Source organism: Apostichopus japonicus, chromosome 5, assembly GCF_037975245.1.
Source record: "Apostichopus japonicus isolate 1M-3 chromosome 5, ASM3797524v1, whole genome shotgun sequence".
Classification (NCBI taxonomy): Eukaryota; Metazoa; Echinodermata; class Holothuroidea; order Aspidochirotida; family Stichopodidae; genus Apostichopus; species Apostichopus japonicus.
Genome location: NC_092565.1, coordinates 13991239 through 14012924, shown reverse-complemented (window position 1 = coordinate 14012924; position 21686 = coordinate 13991239). Strand labels below are relative to the sequence as shown.

General features: G+C 36.4%; 1 protein-coding gene across 1 annotated transcript; it reads right to left on the bottom strand.

Moving 5' to 3' along the window:
- Window positions 1–983: 983 nt before the first annotated feature.
- LOC139967745 (glycerol-3-phosphate acyltransferase 4-like) lies at window positions 984–21260 on the bottom strand. Its single transcript, XM_071971797.1, has 15 exons — window positions 20976–21260; window positions 17139–17232; window positions 12502–12647; window positions 11712–11754; window positions 10578–10632; window positions 9479–9544; window positions 8038–8112; window positions 7468–7557; window positions 6810–6903; window positions 6240–6358; window positions 5730–5785; window positions 4577–4662; window positions 3224–3352; window positions 2498–2577; window positions 984–1577 (listed from the first exon to the last, which is right to left on the bottom strand). The coding sequence occupies exons 1-15, from the start codon at window positions 21126–21128 to the stop codon at window positions 1490–1492; spliced, it is 1374 nt and encodes a 457-aa protein (XP_071827898.1). The 5' UTR covers window positions 21129–21260; the 3' UTR covers window positions 984–1489.
- Between the last annotated feature and the right edge of the window lie 426 nt (window positions 21261–21686).

Genomic DNA, 21686 nt, shown 5'->3' with positions numbered 1-21686 from the left:
CATGAGACATCGAAATGTATAAACCCTTCTAGTTGACAAGACAGAAACTTAAAATGATTTTGCAATAATGACAAACTTTTATTCGTTAACTCGATCAGTCAGCTGCAAAAACCAAGTTGTCAAGAACTTGAATTTTTGTTAGCAGATTGGATGAACTCTGAATCACAACAAAAAAGAAAAAAGGCAACTTTCTATAACACCATCATTTTCTTGATTATCTTTGCAAGGATTTTTATTACACTGCCCATCTGAAAATCAGTTCATGTCTGTGATTCAAGAAAACATGAAAGTTGTCGATATTGTAAACCATTGAAACAAATATATGAAATAAAGTCAATTACCCATATTAAATAGATGTGTACATTAAAAATAAAATTTTATTTTTCTTAAACAATAACAGTAGATAAGAAATAATTCATAACAAAAATATTTCAATAATGTTAACACCGGTGCCTTTCAATCATAAGTTCAATCATAAGTTCGAGCCACTCCAAGATTAATGTATGTCGTCCAGTTACAGATTTAATGACAAATCATAATCATGGACGTTAAATATGAATGTAAGAGACTGACTTCGGTCAGCTTGCAGCTTTGATATGCCAATGAGGCTTCTTCACGAGTTCCTGCTTGCAGGAGGATTTAAAATACATACAGTACATACATAATGTTATGCTGGGCTTAATTTTTTTTTTAACTAACTTAAATTTCCGTTGTCATATTTTTAATACAGCCAGGATCAACTGTGTCATACATACTAAACACATTTGTTTCATATACTAGTTAGTTACAAAAAAAATTCACGCCTAATTAGCACATTTGTAATTAAATCCAAAACCAATGGCAGGCAAGCTTTGTTCCTAAAAGAAATTGAGACTCCATGGGTCTGATAAATGTCCATTTTAGCAGTGGAGCTATTAAGACACTAAATTGTAGAAATAACAGCCACTATTGATAAGCAGTGTAATAGAGGTGCAATGGCAGTATGGCAGTGCCACTACGAATGACTCCGAAATGGTCTGGGTTACCCTGTAAAAAATCATTTTGATCCATTTCAAATTTAAAGAATTAGTCTGAAAGAAGGGAATCTTATGGTAGGATGTTGCAAACTTTGCGACTAATTTATGACATGGTCCAGAAAATGTCACCTGTAGCATTTTCACATTTGGTTCATAAAGATGCTGTAATATGATGGTGCCAAGTACGCTTCCATTGAACGACACACCAACCAACTGTACACTTCAAGCAGCTCTAGTCATCTATACATAACCCAATGTTCAATCACCTAGCAACCAACATCTGTAAATCTGTAGGTCTGAGTGTGGAGGATGCTACCGGAGTTTCTATTCCTAAAGAATCACATATGAGTGATCTTCTGTCACCATGGATACCAAACAGTCTGCTCCTATGACTTCATATTTTGATGTTGTGGTCTTCAAGCTGATGCAACTATTTTGTCCATCGACGACGACATCTCCTTCGGATGAGTTGGCTAGTCTCCTTTCAGTAGTTTGCTGTATTCTTCCTGTTCCTTTTCTCGATACGAACTTTTTACGGTCATCCTCTTCAACTGTCCATCCCTGCCAGAAAAAAAAATGAAAATAAATATCAGCAATTTAGTAAAAATTGTTTCCTTTGACTTTTGTCTTCTTCATCTAGGCAATATATTTTGCCAGCATGTGAAAGAGCTCAGGATCAGCTTGATCGCTTACATTCAATTTCCATGGTGACAAGAACAAAGACTGCAAAGCTGGGATCTCAAGAGAATATAAATTGCTATAAAGCTTTTAAGGAGGCAGTAAAACCACTCACCATATTTAACCTACATGCAAGGGGGTACAGTATGAGAACTCTCTAAAACACTAAGGAAAAATCATATTCTATTTCCCAAAGATATTAAAGCTTCCCCATAAATATCATTAGCTTTAAAGCAGATGCTTGCTTTTGCAAAGTAGCAACTCTAACCTTGCATACATATACACTAGAAAATGACTGATAAATTAGTAGCTTGTGGATTTAGGTTACAAGATATCTTAAATACTCTTAGACTCTGTTCCTACTCAAACCAAACCAAATGACAGTACACCAAGGACTGCAACACTTTAAAGTAGACGTACCTGAGTCTGATCTAATTTGCATTTAAGAAGCAGGACAGAGATGTTCTTGTTTAGCTACTACCGTTCAGACTAATTGCCAGCTAATTGCACCGGTCTAGAATGGAAGATGTTCATTGCATCGTCACACAAAGAGTGTGTTAACCAGGAAGTGCTCTGAGATTATTTTTAAGTATTGTTAAGCCAGATAGAAATGAAATATGACTTCACATCTTGCAGCCACATTGATTGTACATAGGATCAAACTAATTAATTCATCTACTATCACACAAGTTTTACCCAATATATGTTCGTTACTAGTATCATGACAATAAATGGTATCATAACATTTTGGTTACATAACTAATGTAATTAGTATTGTAGCAGTTAAAACTAGTCATGCTCACCATAGTAAGTCCACAAGGCCTCCCTGGCTTGCAATCTCTGCCTTTACTCTGTTGGCGAATGTCACTGCATCTTCTCCGTCCTGAAATATGTAAACCATGAGAGAACAAAAACAGATCTGTTATAACATTGAAACCAAAGAGGAGAGGCTTCATCTTGCTAACTAAGCACAATGATGTCACTGATTGCAACATTGCTACATGATATATTACAAAAATTACATGAAACTATTTTTGAGATACATTAAGGATTTTAGTTAATGTACTAAAATGACACTGACACCTCACTTTGAACCTCATGGTGAGTCCCCCCCCTCTCATCCCCTCCAAGACCCAGTGAGGCACAAAGGGATCACTATTTTGCCCTCCCCTCCTGACAAAACAATAAAACTGTCACTCAACATATTTAGGGTCTAAAATGACACTGACTACTCACTTTTAACCTCATGGTGATTCCCCCCCCCTCCCATCCCCCTCCATGACCCAGTGAGGCACAAATGGGTCACTATTTTGCCCTCCTGACAAAAACAATAAAACTGTCACTCAACTTATTTAGGGTCTAAAATGACACTAACAACTCACTTTGAACCACACCGTGAGTCCCCCTCCTCCCATCCCCTCCAAGACCCAGTGAGGCACAAAGGGGATCACTAATTTGCCCTCCCCTCCTTACAAAAAACAATAATACTGTCACTCAACATATGATTTCACACATTTCATGAATCCTACCTTTTGATGCTCAGGTGGAAGGTACCATATGTCACAGACAACAGACCAGCTTGTCATAATCTTGATCAAGTATCTCACGAACGAGTCTTGACTGCTGTTCCAGAAAGGATCGCAGAATCTTGGATCATACTGGAAGAAAATTATTCACTCCAAATTATGTATAACATGGGCAAACCCTGGATATTCCAATTTGCAGTAAGCATAAAATCCCATGGATTAGTGACTCAAGAACCCTTTAGAACTAATGTGATAATAAGGAAATCCACACTTTACAACAAAATTTACCAACTTGGGTTAAAAATTTCCATCATGATGTATGTTCATCTGCTTTAGTGTTTTGGGCTATTTCTTGCGACATACGCTAACTTTGGTAAAATAGGATCTATTTCTTAACATGGAGAGTGAAAGTACTTTTGTCTCCAAGATGGTCTAACATCTCATGAATGATCCTGCTAGGGCACTGTTTACATAATTTGTGTTACACTTTGCAAAAAGAGCAAAATTTGAGGAGTTTTGAAGTTTTTGCTATCATCGACATGATTTTGGGGAATTTTTGGGGGGGAATCCCACTGGATGAACGAGTTGAATCTGTGCTACAGTCGCTTTGGTCAAACTGTAAATGTTGAGTGATTGGCTTGTGAACAACTCTAGTGGAGTAACAGTGGATATTTGAGAGCGTGGTGGCCAATTGGCTAAGGCGTCGGACTTGTGATCCAAGGATTCTGGTTCGATTCCTGCCTAGTTCATTACGTTGTGTCCTTGGGCAAGATGCTTTATCTCACTTGCCTCTCTCCACCCAGGGGTTAAATGGGTACCTGTGAGGTAACTTGTCATTGGGCGCAGTATATAACTGCTGCCGATTGGAGGGATTGTCTCTGGGACAGATTATCATTGACCAGGGGTAATATATCGTCTGTAAAGCGCTTTGAAACCTATCGTTGGTATAAAGCGCTATATAAAAAGCAAATATTATTATTATTTAGCACATTCCTTTACATTCAATCTTAAAGAGGAATGAAATGAATCAGAAGTCACACCCTCCAATGAGCAGGAGTCGCCACTCTGTCTTGAGTCAAGTTACTCGTCCAAGCCAAAGAAATAAATATAAAAATAATGTCTGACTTTCATTACACTATTAAGTATAATAGATCAAAATGCTTCATTGGTATTAAAGATTATAAAATGGCATTAAAATATATCTTCTCTTCCTTCACTAATATGAATTTATTTCTTTTGGGTTTTTTTAAAACAAATTTTGTTTTGTCAATATGATTAATTTTTTAGAGTCATCCCAATATGCATGATATGTTTCATACTGATCTATATAAGATTTAGGGGATACTTTCCACTTACTTTCATTGCAACTGGATAAATCACACCACCGATTTCAAAGCTGCCTTTTTTAAACATCATGACAGAAGTATTATTGATGCAAGTACCTTTAGAGAGAAAACAGAATACCAACATGAGGCTATTGACAGTTTGGTCATGGTATTACCACAGAATGCGTCTGGCACTTAATAATATTAATAGTGAAGTTGAGCAGGACACAAACACATGATACGGTTTGATACCAAGGAAAAATTTGATAAAATCCAAGTGTTTTCATGAAAAATTGGTTTCAGATTCAATTGTGTGTTGCCCAGTCACTGCTACAGTTGTGCATGGAGTAACAGCACAACATGCACAGTGCTATAGCATTCCACTTGATTCATGTGGAGACATCTTTGAGTTATCCTCCAACCTGTCCAAAAAGACAAGAAAATAACTATACCGTACCTTGAGGAACCAAAGTATGATATTTTAAACCCATCAATGAGAAGAGCAGAGAGGAATCAAAACTAACCAGTGTAAATCCCCAAGACTTGTCCCATTTGGATATTACAAGTAACAAGTTAACCTGTCTCCCCACACCCTCAGCACTCTGGCTATACCGTACCTAGATGAAGCAAAGTAAGTATGATATTTTAAACCCATCAATGAGAAGAGTAGAGTGGAATCAAAACTAACCAGTGTAAATTCCAAGACTTGACCCATTTGGATATTACAAGTAACATGTTAACCTGTCTCCCCACACCCTCAGCACTCTGGCTATACCGTACCTAGATGAAGCAAAGTAAGTATGATATTTTAAACCAATCAATGAGAAGAGTAGAGTGGAATCAATACTAACCAGTGTAAATTCCAAGACTTGACCCATTTGGATATTACAAGTAACATGTTAACCTGTCTCCCCACACCCTCAGCACTCTGGCTATACCGTACCTAGATGAAGCGAAGTAAGTATGATATTTTAAACCCATCAATGAGTAGAGCAGAGTGGAATTAAAACTAACCAGTGTAAATCCCAAGACTTGCCTCATTTGGATATTACAAGTAAAAATAAGTTAACCTGTCTCCCCACACCCTCAGCACTCTGGCTATACCATACCTAGATGAAGTAAGTATGACACTCTGCTAGTCATACTCAATACTCAGTGCCCTAAAGAAGCTTGTAAATGCTCACCTTCTGGAAATATCAACATAGGAAATTTTGTGGCATCTTCTACGTGGGCTTTTAATCTGTGAAAAAAGAGGGAAAGACACTCTTGAAGTTTTTGAATTTCATGATAATTGTTACACACTCTTCCATAAATGTTATCAGGTAAGCTTACTTTACTGAGTCATTTTACTGTCCAGAAAGGTATGCCTTTGTTTACTTCCACTATTGAGCCTACATAATGGCATGTGCTTCATGTACCGACACGGTTCGATTCAAGTAGTATGGATGCATTTGATCAAAGTATTAATTGTTCTTGTAGGAGTGATGAAACATGGTGCCAATTTTTAATTTCAATGGCGTTAATCTGTCTGAAAACGGACCAGAATCTTGCATCTACATAAATTGTATTAACGACTGTCACAATGCAGGTTCCTGATTGACTTAAAAGGTTCTTTTACTACTACACTACGAAACTGACATCTGAGTTGCCCTGTTTTTCAACAGAACCGGAGAAATTTCAACTTAAAAACTGACCTGTTGGTGACCTTTTGCCTGTCTCTCATCTCTGACCGGTCGAACCAGATGTGATCGGAACCAGATCGGCTCATGAGCCGCTCTATGAATCCAACGAACCCTGTGTGCTTTTGTCCAATCTGAAAAACAAGAATAGAGAAAAGCAAATGAAATGAACGACTTTGAATATTCTTAAAATAATGACTATCGATATAAAATCGATATAAGCAGGTTAGGTTAAAGGTCATTGGTACTGCCACCATGTATGCTAAAAAATCAGATCAATGGTGACCCATACTCAAACTTCCAAAAGGCATTTTACTGCCATTTTCAAAGCAGTTAACCACCATGAGACATCTAGTTGTCTATTTTATTTTTATTTATTCATTTAATCTTTTTTTTCAGTCTAAGTATAGGATTCAAACCATGATTTTTACAAATAAATGTCCTGCAAATGATAAAAGAGGTGTCACTGTTTTTACAGAAAGTAAAATGTCACTAATTTTTGCAGCTAATACTTCTGTTTAAAACATACACATGTAATGGTCATACTGCATTTGTAGGTCTCTCTCTTCATCTGTAAATACTCACATATGCATAGCAGTTGTCACTAGAGAGGAAGATTACGTCCACTGGAGTTGTATGGTTAGCCACACATATACCTCCCCCTTTCGCACGGTTCTCACTGCGAACAGAAAACAGTCGTGTTGTTGAGGGTAATAAACGTTTAAAAAATGACACAAATTCACCATTAACATTTTGAGTTACCATGTTTACTTGCAAGTGTCATATACACACACACGCCATCACGATTGCATAGATTCTTTTTGCCTCCGGCTAGGAAACACAAAATGACAGACATCTTCTGGCATGAGACAATTAGACAGAGAAGGATTCAAAAGAGGTTGGTCCAATTAAAAAAAGAAGTGCAAAACATATCTAGTTTTGATATCTACAAGTCATTGAATATATACCTGGCTCATTTCAACTACTCAACTCTTGTTCTATCATCTAGAGTGACCTGGTCACCTTTAACACTGACCTCCCATGATGACCGGTCACTTCCGGTCAACCTGTCACCTTCTCATTCTACCATCCAGAGGGGTCTAGTTGTGGTGTGTATTAAAGAGAGCTCTTTCATGATCTTTGTGTATGCAGTGGTTATAAAGGAGGGCAGGTTATAAAATTAGAGAGGAAAATAATAAAAAATAAAATATGATTCTCAAAGAGACAGATTTTGGTTACTTACAGGTTATGGAAAGTCAAAGAAGCTGAAAACGCTCGACTGGCAAGGGTGTATACAGTTAGCAGGCAGTAACGACTAAGACCAGCCTTAAATCTGCAACAAATAAAAACAATGAAAGTGAGTCATTCAATGAGTCATTATAGTCACATTAGTACTGTCCAGATATATCTGGCTGTTTCAAATTAAACACATAAGTAACAAACAAAAGCATATTTCAATGCAACAAAATATGCAAATAGTTACAAAAAATGTAAATTACAAGTGATATTGTGAGGTATCATACAGGTCTCTATTCCATTTTAATATTGGAAACTCATTGATCTAAGTAGATCATTGTCATTTAAGCAAGGGACATAATCATGCAAAGTCTGTATTATATTTAATATTGAAAACTCTATGACCTAACTTGCTTAAATTGTAATTTAGACAAGGGGTGGAATCCTGGTGACACTTTCTGTCTGAAAGTACTTTTTCAAGTACTAGACTAACAAGGATTGAGGCCCCTGGTGGGTGTAGAGTGAGAGGGGTGCAGGGGGGTATGGCATAGTGGGAATAGTTTTGCATATTAATTACTTTGATTCTGGCAGGTATCCAAGAAATGATGCTGACATGATCATATAGCCGATGGCGACCACAAGTGTAAAAGTTCTGCGATGAAAACAAAAAATATTGGAACACATTTTATTTCAATTCCAATCACAAAACTTGAGTATTTTATTATTGATGAAAACAAAAATTGTTATCTCTGATTTGAAAACAGTTGTTATAGATGATATGTACAGAAACTCCCAAGAAAATAACATTGTTTCTGTTATCTAAATAACTTCCAGATAGCTGGTGAATTTCTCCTTAGCAACTACTGCTTCCCCTTTGAGGCAGCACCTTTTATCCTTCTGTTAAAACATCTATAAAGTGACTCAGTTCTTTTCAAAGGAAACTGAAGGCAGAACTTGCAAGCAATTAATTGTAAGATACTAACTTTCCTATCCTCTTCCACATGTTAATCTGTTCTTTCTCATATTAATCTGTTCTTTTTCATGTTAATCTGTTCTTTCTCATGTTATCTGTTCTTTCTCATGTTAATCTGTTCTTTCTCATATTAATCTGTTCTTTTTCATGTTAATCTGTTCTTTCTCATGTTATCTGTTCTTTCTCATGTTAATCTGTTCTTCCACATGTTAATCTGTTCTTTCTCATATTAATCTGTTCTTTCTCATGTTATCTGTTCTTTCTCATGTTATCTGTTCTTTCTCATGTTAATCTGTTCTTTCTCATGTTAATCTGTTCTTTCTTATGTTAATCTGTTCTTTCTCATGTTAATCTGTTCTTTCTAATGTTTATCTGTTCTTTCTCACGTTAATCTGTTCTTTCTCATGTTAATCTGTTCTTTCTCACGTTAATCTGTTCTTTCTCATGTTAATCTGTTTTTTCTAATGTTAATTTGTTCTTTCTCATGTTAATCTGTTCTTTCTCATGTTATCTGTTCTTTCTCATGTTAATCTGTTCTTTCTAATGTTAATCTGTTCTTTCTCATGTTAATCTGTTCTTTCTAATGTTAATCTGTTCTTTCTCATGTTAATCTGTTCTTTCTAATGATTATCTGTTCTTTCTCATGTTAATCTGTTCTTTCTCATGTTATCTGTTCTTTCTCATGTTAATTTGTTCTTTCTAATGTTAATCTGTTCTTTCTCACGTTAATCTGTTCTTTCTCATGTTAATCTGTTTTTTCTAATGTTAATCTGTTCTCTCTTTTTCCAGTCATACTTTCTTCGCTTATCTCTGTCTATCTGATGAAATTCTCTACAGGGTAGATACAGTATGTACATGAGTATGACACACAAGTACTAATAATACATAGAGATGGGTTTATAAGTTAAACACAACCTAGGGACTCAACACATTATACTTTGTCACTCTTCTTATAACCCCTGCAGCCCCTTTATTTTCCAATTAAATTATTAATTAAAAAACCTCACCATTATGGAAAAGTCATCAAGTTAACCAACTCACTAACCTGACAGGCAAGAGAACAAAGTAGCGAAAGAGAAATCCGAGAGACCACAGAACTGTAAGACGGATACTGTAGATAAAACCAGAGAGAAGATACTCACAGTTGTTAATTGCCATACAATAGAAACGCTGAATTTCCTAGTGTAGCGAAGTTTCATATTGATTTAGCAACAGAAGTAGGTACTGATATTTCATAACGATGACAGTTGATTGGCTAAACTACCTAACTTTTCACTTGTTGCACATTATCGAGGCAATCTAACAAGCAAATACAAACTTTGTCCAACTTAAGATCCTTGAGATGAAGAAGGCTTTAAGATTTTCACATTTTGACCTCTGCTGACCTTTGACCTCACAAAACAATTATGCTAAAACCACCTGCCAAGTATGACATCTGTCAATTAATCTCCTTCTTGAGATATCCAGTTTAACACAAAGTTGTCAGCTTTTCACCTCTAACGACCTTTGCAAACAGTTTTCAGATTTTGCCCCATTGATCTAAATGATCTTTGACCTTCACCAAAAACTACAGACTTGTTCAGGTATCATAAGGTCTTTCCATGATGCATGTGGAGATTTTCTCCAAGTTGTTATCCTTGAGATATAGTACTTTCAGGATTTTTCCCACTTTGAAGATCTCTGATGACCTCAAATGAACACCCACCAAACAAGAACATTTGGTAAAATTAAACTTGTACAAATTATAGGCAAGTTGCACACCTTCCTACACCCCACTGTGCATTTAACCATATTTTGAACCCGTGCATTACATGTCTCCAAACACAGTGTTTTTAACACCGTTGAGGCAGTTGTACTTTTGATTCACAGTAATAACAAAATTACAGTCTTTGTCTTTATCCACAAGACAAAGAATGCCAAGATTGCAAGTAAAAACCTTTACTGTTTTGTATTAGTTATCTTGTCAAATTTCCAACAATGGAAGAAAATTTATGTTCCTGTTTGATACAGTTGGTATTGTATAGCACGCATCTAGAATGAAACAAGCACTGCGTGTTATAAATAAACTGATTTCACGACTAACCTTTACAGAGCGGCATATGTAACCTAGATTATTTCTCTCCATGAATTACAATCTTCCTTACCTTAGATACTGATATCTCATACTAGTCCTCGTGAGGAGATTCCAGGATCCCAATTCTGACATAGAAAGTGGGAAAGAGCAACACCAGAATTAATCAAATTTGAACTTGATTAGATGTAAAAAAGGAAAGCGAGGTGGTATGAAAACTTGGAAGACTGGCCTGGTCAAAACAATATTTTTGAAAACAAGAGCAACGGTATCGTACATGTACAACTTGAGGGGACTCTGATTTGTCTAGTTAATAATATCCACCCACTGGCCTACAGTAGGTAGATCTGTTAGGTATGTTGGAGGACTTTTAAGTGGACAACTTTACAAAAGGTAAAAGAATAAGTGAAAACATATGTTGGCATACACTTACTAGATTACTCCTCTCACAAACATTGTCACAATCAAAAACTCATTCAACATCAAGATATTTTTTTCTCTTTTCAATTTGTAAAGACTACATCAGTCTTGAACCTACCAAGACGTGACTTTAAGAGGTAACCTTTAAATACTGTGCACCCTCCACCCCTACATATATAAGTATGACCTACTGTGCGACCTTCATGTGTGGCACGTATGAATGAGTCATGTTTAATAGGCAGAGAAGATCTGATATTTGGTGATTGAAATCATACAATCTTAGAACAAACTCTCCCATGGATGAAAACTGTCTGACTGGCGGCAAATATTTGAAGTTGTCTTCAAACACAATGACAAGTTTTAATAAATAAATAAATGTATTAATTACTACAGTTATACAAATTGATAAATTATGAAACTTGTTGCAACACAATAGTTCCAAAGTACAATGAAAATTTTTCGAGATATCACCAATCTTGTAACAATGAGTATATCTGATACAAAATCAAACAATTACCGTTATTAAAGATAATTATACTGAGTATGGTTGACGATGAGTTCAGTGTGTGTAACAAAGATATATTGTGTAATCCTGAGTTGAACTCAAAAGAGGGGGAGAGAGGTTCTTTTCAACTGATGACCTTCAATACAATGATTGAATTGTTGCTCGAGACTGCTCAGCTTCAAGTGGAATGCCATTGGATCGAACTGGCATAAAACATAAACCTGTACGTGGCAACGTGCGGTAAATCATAGAGAACAAAGTAATGTTTGGGAATACACTCACCTTCCGCTGAAAAACATTTGGTTACATCGTCATCTATTATTGCCTGAGGAATAAACACAGAATGTTCGAAATCAAATTCCTAATTTGACCAAGCTGTGTAGAAGCAATCTTTTATATCATTTTATAGAAACAGACCCCTCCCCCCACCGTCCCCAAGAAAAGTTAAATCTTAGACGTCAAACGTAGTAGTCCTATAAATTTAGAGCTATAATTTGGTTGAAAGAAAGATTGAGGTAATAACTACATTTAGAGCTCTAAGCAAAGTAAAGAGAGCTTAGAAGTTTCCTTGTTGGGGTAATAATTGAGTACAGTTTAATACCAAACGATGATTTAAATTTTTCACATATTCCAATGCCCATCTTCAGTAGGTATTGGGGCCTATGTACTGTGTGGCTGGTGACATACATAGTAGACTTTAGTACCTGTCAGAGCTTGAACATGTTTAATTGATGTATGCAGGAAACCTCAACACTTGTCTGGTTTGGAATTTAAGAACAAATGATGCTTCCTAATACAGCATTTATTGTACGGTGCTATTTTAGCACTCCCTCCCCCTTCCCAACCTCCCCCTCCCAAACTTCTCCCTTCCCAACCTCCCCCTCTTCAACCTCACCCTTCCCAACCTCCCCTTCCCCAACCTCCCCTCCCCCAACCTCCCCCAACCCCACTGACCAAACGTTTTATATTCCTTATGAATCTACCATTCTGAAATCCTACAGCTACCATTTTCATGGAAACAAAATTCTATTATTCACAAAATTTGGGAGCCATTTGTTGACCTTTGACCTACCTCTACACCTTTCTTGCAAAGGTAGCACACATGTGATAAGTCAAACTCTTGAGGGGAGTTTGACTTATCACCTTCCACTTCTCCATCCCCTTTTGTCTTGAAAACATCTGCAAAATGTCTCGGTGAGTCTTTTTGGATTAACGACACTGATAAAAACAAAAGAAAAATACAGTATTTAAGTTACAAGAATGACATCGTTAAATTGTCAACAGAATTAAAAAAGAATTGAGATGTGAACACAAAAACTTTTTAAACGGAAATACTATCTCACTAAAATCAAATCTAAAGAATAGCGATGATACAGTGTAAATTTTCATCAACTGGGGGAGAACTATTTTGACATTTTAGAGAGGGTCTGTATATACTTCATCAGGATGAAAACTAACTAATAACCAATTTGAACTTCTTGTCCAGTAAACAAAAAGATCAGGTATTCTGTAATTAACATTCATTTTAAATGTATATTTAAAATAAATGACATACTGTATATATGCATAATTTTTCTTGAAGAGAACAAGGAAATGTTTTGGGATGGAACAGGGACAGGAACTAGTGTGACCTCAAGGTGACCTCCAGTGCAGAGGCTGTACCAATCGAGAAATCCATCCTCTTTAATACTTGGTGGCGATCCTAACAAAGCCTGGATTCCTGATAGTTTTGCATCTCTGCTCCAAAACGTAGTTTACAAATTGTAAGCCTGTCAGACTTTGGATTTTCTTATCTCTGATAAGACGTCCTCTACAAACGTTTATCCTTTTCAGGTCAACAGATAAATAGCCATGAGTAAACTGACCTACATTTTTGTGGGCTCCTGCTTGCGATTGAATACACATACGGTACATCTTTTAAAATTACAATTCCTTTAATGCCAAAATTTCTACGGATTAAAATCTCAGGAAAGTTGTACCCTTGAACAATATATGGCTGACTATTAAAGGGGATGTTTGTAACAAATTATGATAAAAGGCACAACATATATAAGATCTTAAACTCAAATGAAAAAGTCATGGGAGGTGTCCTTTCAACAGACCACACTGTCCACTTCAATATTAGTACCAATATATATTTTTGGATCACCTAGATGTATCACACATTTCAATAGACTTTTGGCTTTCCTCATCTGAATATTGACGTACAGACAACCTACAAAAACTAATACCTGAACTGACTATTTATGAATACATCATAAACATTACATTATATATAGACGTTACACCCTATCACTTTCTTCTCAACAACTGCACTCTATCTCTCTGTCTAGATCTGTGACCTTTTAACCTTTTAAAAAATGCTGCCCTCCCACAGAGTCAGACACCAATCACAGCTGGTCAATAGGCCGCCTCAATCTACCACTCAAAATTTTCCAGGAGTTTTGGGACAAACTTGACTGTAAAGTATGTCAAACATAGAATTAGAGTGACTGAACCTTCATATCATGCCGACATCACTAATCATGCTTTGGAGGACAGGGTTCACCCATGATAGCATCACAATGTCACAGAAATATGATTTGACAGATGCATGGTTTAGCATGACCTTTGATAAAGCTGGATTAGATAACAGTTTAAGTTCGTACAAAGTTTGCCTACTGTAAATACAGACCAGGATCAAACCTCTACGTAAATACCACAGAATCCCCATAAACTTACTGGTTTAAGTAATTTATGAACGACGATACTTACCTGTCTCCCTTCTACATGTATGCACTCAAATCTACCTAGCTTACAAAAGTTGGTAACATTTAAGCACTGCCCCCCCCCCCCCCAGTGACCTAATTCAGGGTTAATGGCTACATCCTCTCTATTCCAACTTCATGCAGGTTTATAGCGTTGTCAATGGGCAAACCAGTAAAACCTTTTCATTGCTAATGTGAGCGCAAGTGCTTTAAAATCAAGACTTCTTGGGGTATATACTGTAACTTCAAAGGGAGAACAAACCTTTTTGTCTACAGTTGATCTCCTAAGCTGTTTAATCTCCTTTGTTCAATCTATTTTAACTCTATTCATTGCACATTGGTCAAGTTTAGTTGTTTTTCCATCTGTCTTAATTTAATGTATGTCCTTTAATCTGTTTGTTTTTACTTTGAAGAAGTTCCATGCTAGGGTTGAAACATTAGGCCCTCTAACTTATGTGACATAATCTTTGTGCTTACTGTATATCTTTATGATCATGATGCAAATTTATAACCCAAATACTGTATGTCACACAGAATACCATTGTGCAGAATACAGAATACCATTATACCATTGTAATATTTGAAAACTTAATTTACAGTATGGGATCAATGGACAAAAAAAAAATCTTTCCATGGTACAGCAGGTAACTCAACAAATCTTTTGTTTGATGTATTTGAAGTATTATGAATGCCAGGGTGATTAATCTTGAAACACCTGTTTTGTGTATTGTTCTATCGTGTTACAATCTATTGTAGTCAGTAGGTCAAAACTTTCTCTATTTCAAACAATACACAGGCCTCCTTTGCATGTACTCAGATGGTGGGGGCATACACGCCTCAAAATTTGGGCTATTTACTGGCAAATTCATTGTCAGTGGATTTTGCCGTTTGCCCAAAAAAAAAAAAAAACAGCACTAGCAATATTTCTGTCAGTAGTAAGAACTTAAGACGCATGTAAGTCGGTTAACAATTGTCTGAAAATTGCCATTGCCTCTTTTCTTTCAACTAGCAGATGACAAAATCCACTAGCATTTTCTTAGCCAGTCAATAGCCCAAATTTTTGGGCCTGATATGAGTGCAGTGGAACCAGCTAATTAACGTTGAGAGCATGAAGTACCTTTTAGACTGACAGAGGTTAAGAACACCAGTTGTCATATTCCTGCATTATTGGGTCATTCCATGAGGTTGGGTGCAAATTGTGACAACAATGTCAAATTTTTGTCATGTAAAGGTGTTCTTTTGTATAAGCCTATGAGATGAACGAGTGGAAATATGCAATATGTTGCACAGACCGTATCTAAACCAAATACAGATTAAACTGATGATCACGTAGTGGAATATAATCATTGTTTTATGTGCACAGGTTACCTCCGAGAGCGATCCCACCCCTAACCTCATCATGGAATGACCCTATTGAATGATTTGGTCTCCTCGTGGACTCTTAAGAATGGGACTAATCACAAACACTGTTTGAGGTTTGCACTGATCTGTTTGACATCATGCTGTGAGTTAATACATTACGCAGCAGCTTTTGTCCTACCGTATCGGTAACGGTAAATATTTAGCCTGGACGGTATCGCATCTAAAGTGTATCTAAAGGTCAGTAGAAGCCTGGATTCAGATGCTACGCTTCATTCCCAGAGATCGTGGAGAGTTCAATTATGTCAAATGATGTGTAGCCTTTTATTAATACTCCGGGCACATTAATATGAGGACAACTGATACGAGAGTAAAGGCTTTATTTAGGGTTATATTAACCTTTGTTGCAACACCAGTGCTCAAATATCAAATTTCCAGCAATGGCAAACTTGTTTTACACTAGAGAATATATTGCCACTGACACTGTTCCTTTAATGGTGCAGTTTAAACGGATACTCATAATCATGTCCAAACCATCTAGTGGTACTTCAAAGGAATTTTTTAACGGCAAAAGACATGAATTTAATAAAAAAAACATGGAGGTGTTTCTTTTTTATTGCATCTGCGTGGCAACAGTAGAGTGAATTATGTCATCGTGGGCATTCGTGGCAATTGAGCTGAAATTATATTTTGTTATTCTTCAGAACATTTGAATCATTTATCCACAAAAGAAAATAATATTTGTGCAAAAACGGAACTATTATTCAAGCAAACACTCGAACTATATCACAACCATGCTAGCAGTACACTATAACCAGAGCTCTACAATAAGGGGTTAATCAACGGTCTAGCATGCGTTACTCACAGGATTAGTGCACGATCTGGGGATAATGCAAGCGATGCATGAGGGCGGAGCCCGAGTGCATCCAGCGATAGCATTAACACCCGGAGTGAATTAACCATGTGAGTAACGAACGCTAGACCGTTGATTAACCCCGTTCAGTCATACATTACCATTTGTGTGGGGGAAAAATCATAAAACAAAACATTTTTGATTACATATAACCAAAGATTTATTAAAGTGATGCCCCGTAATTTTACCGTGTGTTACTCACAGGATTAACCACGGTCAGCTGACCTGAATGGACCAATAGGATTTAGGAATCTTTACTAAGTATGAATGAACACACTTTTAACAACTACTGTATGAGAAACGTCTCTTCTGAATCTGATACGCTATTACATAGTCCAAGCATAGAAACAACTCACACAAACATGGAGAAACGTTATAAACCCCAAAGTAGCGTTTTCCATGAGAAACACCCATTGTTTAAAATGTATATCTATTATCTTCTTTAAAATATTAGTTTTACACACTCTTGTACCAACTTGAGAAATTCTCAAAAATATGAAAATAACCAGTTTCCGAATTTTTTTTAATACCCAGACAAAACTGTTCAAGTAGAAATCTAGGCAAAGAGGAACAGCTCATTGGCATGCGGTTTGAAAAACAGCTTTAATGATCATTTCGGAAATTAAAGAAATTTTCAGATAACCTGCTTCGACGCTCTACAGAAATAGAAGGTTTAAAGTATAATTATACCTTGTGAAATTGGTAGACTCTCTCCTTGCTGTGGCTGCAGGTTACTTTGAAGACCATGATCTTTGCAAGCAATTTCCACTCGCTGTCTTCCAAACTATAGACAGCAAAACAGAAAAAAAAAACGGGGTATAAAACAAAACATATGTTATGGGTTACAGGTCATATTTGAAGGATTTCTAAAAAGTGGGCCAAACATGCTGGTCAGGTATAAATCCATTATGCCAAAACTGACCACAGAGGAAGGACAACTCTTCTTTATAAGATATATTTATCATGTCACCTTTGAGACTTTGAGTAGAGCTCCTAGTTCACTTACTTGCAACTCTACTTTACTATCTGGCCAATGTAGAGCAAGTGACCTAAATTTGTCCAAGAATGAAAGTGAAAACCAAGGGGAAAAAATCAGATATTTCCAGCTCTTAATTATAGCACTCACATGTGGTCATCAAACGATTAATTCAGGATTTTTTTTTTAATTAGGATTTTACAATATAGAATTTTTATTCCAAAAATGTTTCAACATCCAGAAAGAAAAGTCTTCTAATGTGAAATATACACACTTAAGATGTTCTATGTATGGGCAAATGGGTATTTTATTTTACCAATTTTGAGCTAGCAAATTAACTCTGGGCAGCAATCACCCCTTTAAATCATTGTTATAAATCTATGAGAGAGTTGAATTTTTTATTCAAGTGCTGTGAATTATTTCCACAACTTACTGGGAAGCCAAATGTATCTACTGTAATATCACTGAGAATTAAGCTAAATTTTGAGACCATTTACTGGCATTTAGCTTATTCATAGCACAGATGTTACATTTTGAAATGAGGTTGCACTAATTGGCTCTCTTTGACATCACAGGGATTTTAACAGTCAAATGTGTAATGAATGCAATATCTTGTATGTTCAGCAGAACAATGTTAGGAGTTGAAGTCAATTGACAGTGTGTAACCGCATCTTAGAACTACAACCCCTCTGTAGAACAGGTACTTACAGTAGGTCTACTTTGATTGTTTATAGTGATAAGGAATCAACAGAGAGGAACAAACAATAGTAACTTTAATCGGATTAGATAAATAAAACTATGCAAACAATGTACCTGGTTACAAATCATTCACAAATACACAAAGACATTCGGAGATATTTTACTCCATGAGCTTCTTGCTATGAATCATAAATGCTCAAATAACCTTTCATAAATCTTAAATTACAATCAAAACTTTGAATAGATCTTGTTTTCATTACAATCCCCCAGAAACTTGACTGGCTTGGGGATTTATGAGGGAGGATAATTTACAGGTGTCAATAATGCTATATCCTAAACTACATGTATGGAAGCATTTAAACACCATTCCCCTATTTCTACTTCCGGGGACGCTGCCCGTATTCTCCTCCTTCCGAATGATAGTATCAGTCAGAGGTCAGCTGCATGAATTTTCATGGACTTTTTCTCTGACCATTTTGTTTTAAAGAAGCTTTTGGAGTCTTCATTTCTACTCTTGCCACTTGATCTACTTTGGAGAGAAATTCTCTAGCTTCATTCGGCTCACCTCTCTGAAAAGGTCCTAAATGAACCACCCTGTTCTCTGCTCCATCAGACTCTAGTCTACAAAGAGCTTGAGACACTTCGGACGATAGAATGTCATATGAAAATCTGCTCGATTTTCACAGTTGCAGAACACTTCACACCTCATAATAAGTCCCTCCAATAGGCCATTGGGCTACCCAAAACTAGTAGTATTTAGTAATATAGTATTAGTAGAGTTAGGCCTAAATAACATTGTCTTTCTTTGTAAAACTATATTGATAATGTAAGAGCATGAAACTCAAACATATATGCACCATGAAGCTTACCACACTATAAGAAATATAATCGTATACTGTAGATGTACGATGCATACATTCTTACATATACACTGTACAGTCAACCATTGTGTTTCACATTTTAGAACAGGAAATATGAACTATTGGTTTTACTAGTACCTACCTGGAAAATCGATTACAATTTATCTAAGTACCACGCAATATGTCTAATACTCATGATCTGCAATGGGGTACCTCAAGGGTCAATTCTTGATCCTGTTCTATTTCTCTATCTAGATACCTCTTCCCTAGGAAATATTATTAGTTCTTATGATATTACCTTTACTGTATGTTGTACGTTTGCTGATGATACACAACTTTATGTTGCCTTTGATCAAAAATATCTTAAATTAGCTGTTTCTAAGATGGAGTCATGCATGCAGGAAGTCAGGCTGTGGATGTCCAATAACTACAGTACTTTAAGTTTCATGATGATAAAACCGAGGAAATTGTTTTCCGAAGGTCTAATGATGTATTGGGATCAAATCAGCTTTCTTTAAGAATGTGTGACAATTTCATAAACTCTGTTCCTGTAGTCCACAATCTCGGTGTGTGGACACTACTCACCTTTCTATAAATCAGCAAGTTAACCACATATGTGTAAGTCAACAATGTTCCATATTAGGTGGGTGGGGCAACTTAGGAAACATCTCAATAGGCATGGTAATACTGAGAAACTTATTCATGCTGTAATCTCGAGTAGGCTTGATTATGGCAATACTCTTCTAATTGGTGTAGCTACATTGCAAATATCGAGATAGCAAAGGATCCAGAACAGGGCTGCTTGAATTCTCCATAGAGCAAACAGGTTTACCCCCATCACTCCTATACTGGAAGAACTACACTGGTTACCAATAAGATTCCGTATTGACTACAACATCCTCATTCTAGCTTTTCTTGCCATTAAAACTGGTACCCCCAACGTACCTTAATTTTCTCTCATATCAGCAAGCCAAATGTAGACAATTTACGTTCGCATTATCTATTCAACTTCAGGTTCCAATGTCATGTATAGTAAAGGCTTCATAATTGACGCACCTTCGTAATTAACGCACCTTCAAATATTACTAGCAACGATACAGCAGGCAACCGAAACTTTTTGCAGTCAAGCAGAAGTACATATTTCATGAGTTTGAATCAATTTCAGCTATGTGTTGACCAAATTGTTTTTTTTTTTTAAAGCTTTTAACACCCTCCCCACAGTTTTGCACGTTGTTTGGGCATTAGGAATTCTTACACCCTAAAATAACCAAACTTACCTCAATATGATACCACTACTCTCTGGGACCTTAGCTTACTCTCAGAGCATAGCAAACAGCTTCCAAAGTCAATGGAAGTATACTTAGGCCTACACTACAGTTAGCTTATCGACGAATGTGTCAATTTAGGGGTATGACAGAACTTGACACGGCAGACATTAGATTTTTCCTTAATAGAAATCGTTGATCAAATCCTTAAGTGCGTAAACTATGAGCCCACCATGCTACAAGATTTGTCGGTGATCAAAGCTTTCTGAATGATGCACCGAGTTTATGGAACTCCCCCCCCCCTCCCCGGTTGAACTTAGGTCTTTGCATTTTATTATTCAATTCAGGCACTGTCTTATACTTTTCTCTCAACTCCATTAGTTTTGTGCACCTCAGCACACGTAAAAGGAATGAACAACTTCTGTTTGAGTCTGGGCTAAATGAAAATTACGAGAGTCTAAGACTAGTGTATTATTACTATCACCATCGCATGACCTGTGTACTCTTTCATAACGTATATACCAGTTTCGCGAATTTTACAACTCGCAAGTTTATCGGGATGGACAATGTATTGAATTCAACATTTCTTACATCTCCGATTTTACTCGTTACAAATCATTATGCAAAAAGTAACTCACTACATCGCATACATTACGGTTCAACAGTCAGTCAATCGACAAACAGCAATTTAGGTTACATAGGCCTAAACTTAAACAAAGTTACTAACCTCGAACACTTTCAACAGCAATCCAAGATAATATTTACGCACGCCGAGACGGATGCCTAATACAGATGGAATTATCACAAGTCCAACAATGACAAAAAATGGCGTCAAATACAACCCCAACAAAGTGAGGAAAATTTGCTCAAAGGCTACCATTTTTCAGTTTGTCATGTCGAGGTTCAATGTTGACGTTCCACACACAAATTTCATATGCAATTGGTTACAAGCACTTAACTTAAATGGTCCGGTTACAACTACAGTACACAGTATTGTTAATATTAATAGTATGCCGCACACAGACATTTCTGTGGTACTGAATAGCATGGAGTTCAACGAAAAACATACGGCCCTGGAGAGTCGTGTCAGAGGCTGAGCCACAGTGCGCCCTCAATTCTGCGCAGTTTGCTTTTATTACGTAGCTTGTAGCTGGACTTGATTCGAAATTTCGTTTTCAACATGAAATAGCTCACATGTAATGGATTGGATACTAGCATACAAAATGGGTCAAACCCAGAAAGAGTTCACCGGGATAAAGAAGAACAGGTTTCTTGAAATATTGTGGATTGCTTTGTTTTGTCTTGATTGTCATAGATTTTAAGATACAATCAATTAAGATGCTAGAAAAGATGTTCTGACCAAGCTTCGTAATTCAATAGCTTTTCTAACATTTATTGTAAATGTAGTTATAAACCTTCGCAAATAGTTAGAAATAGC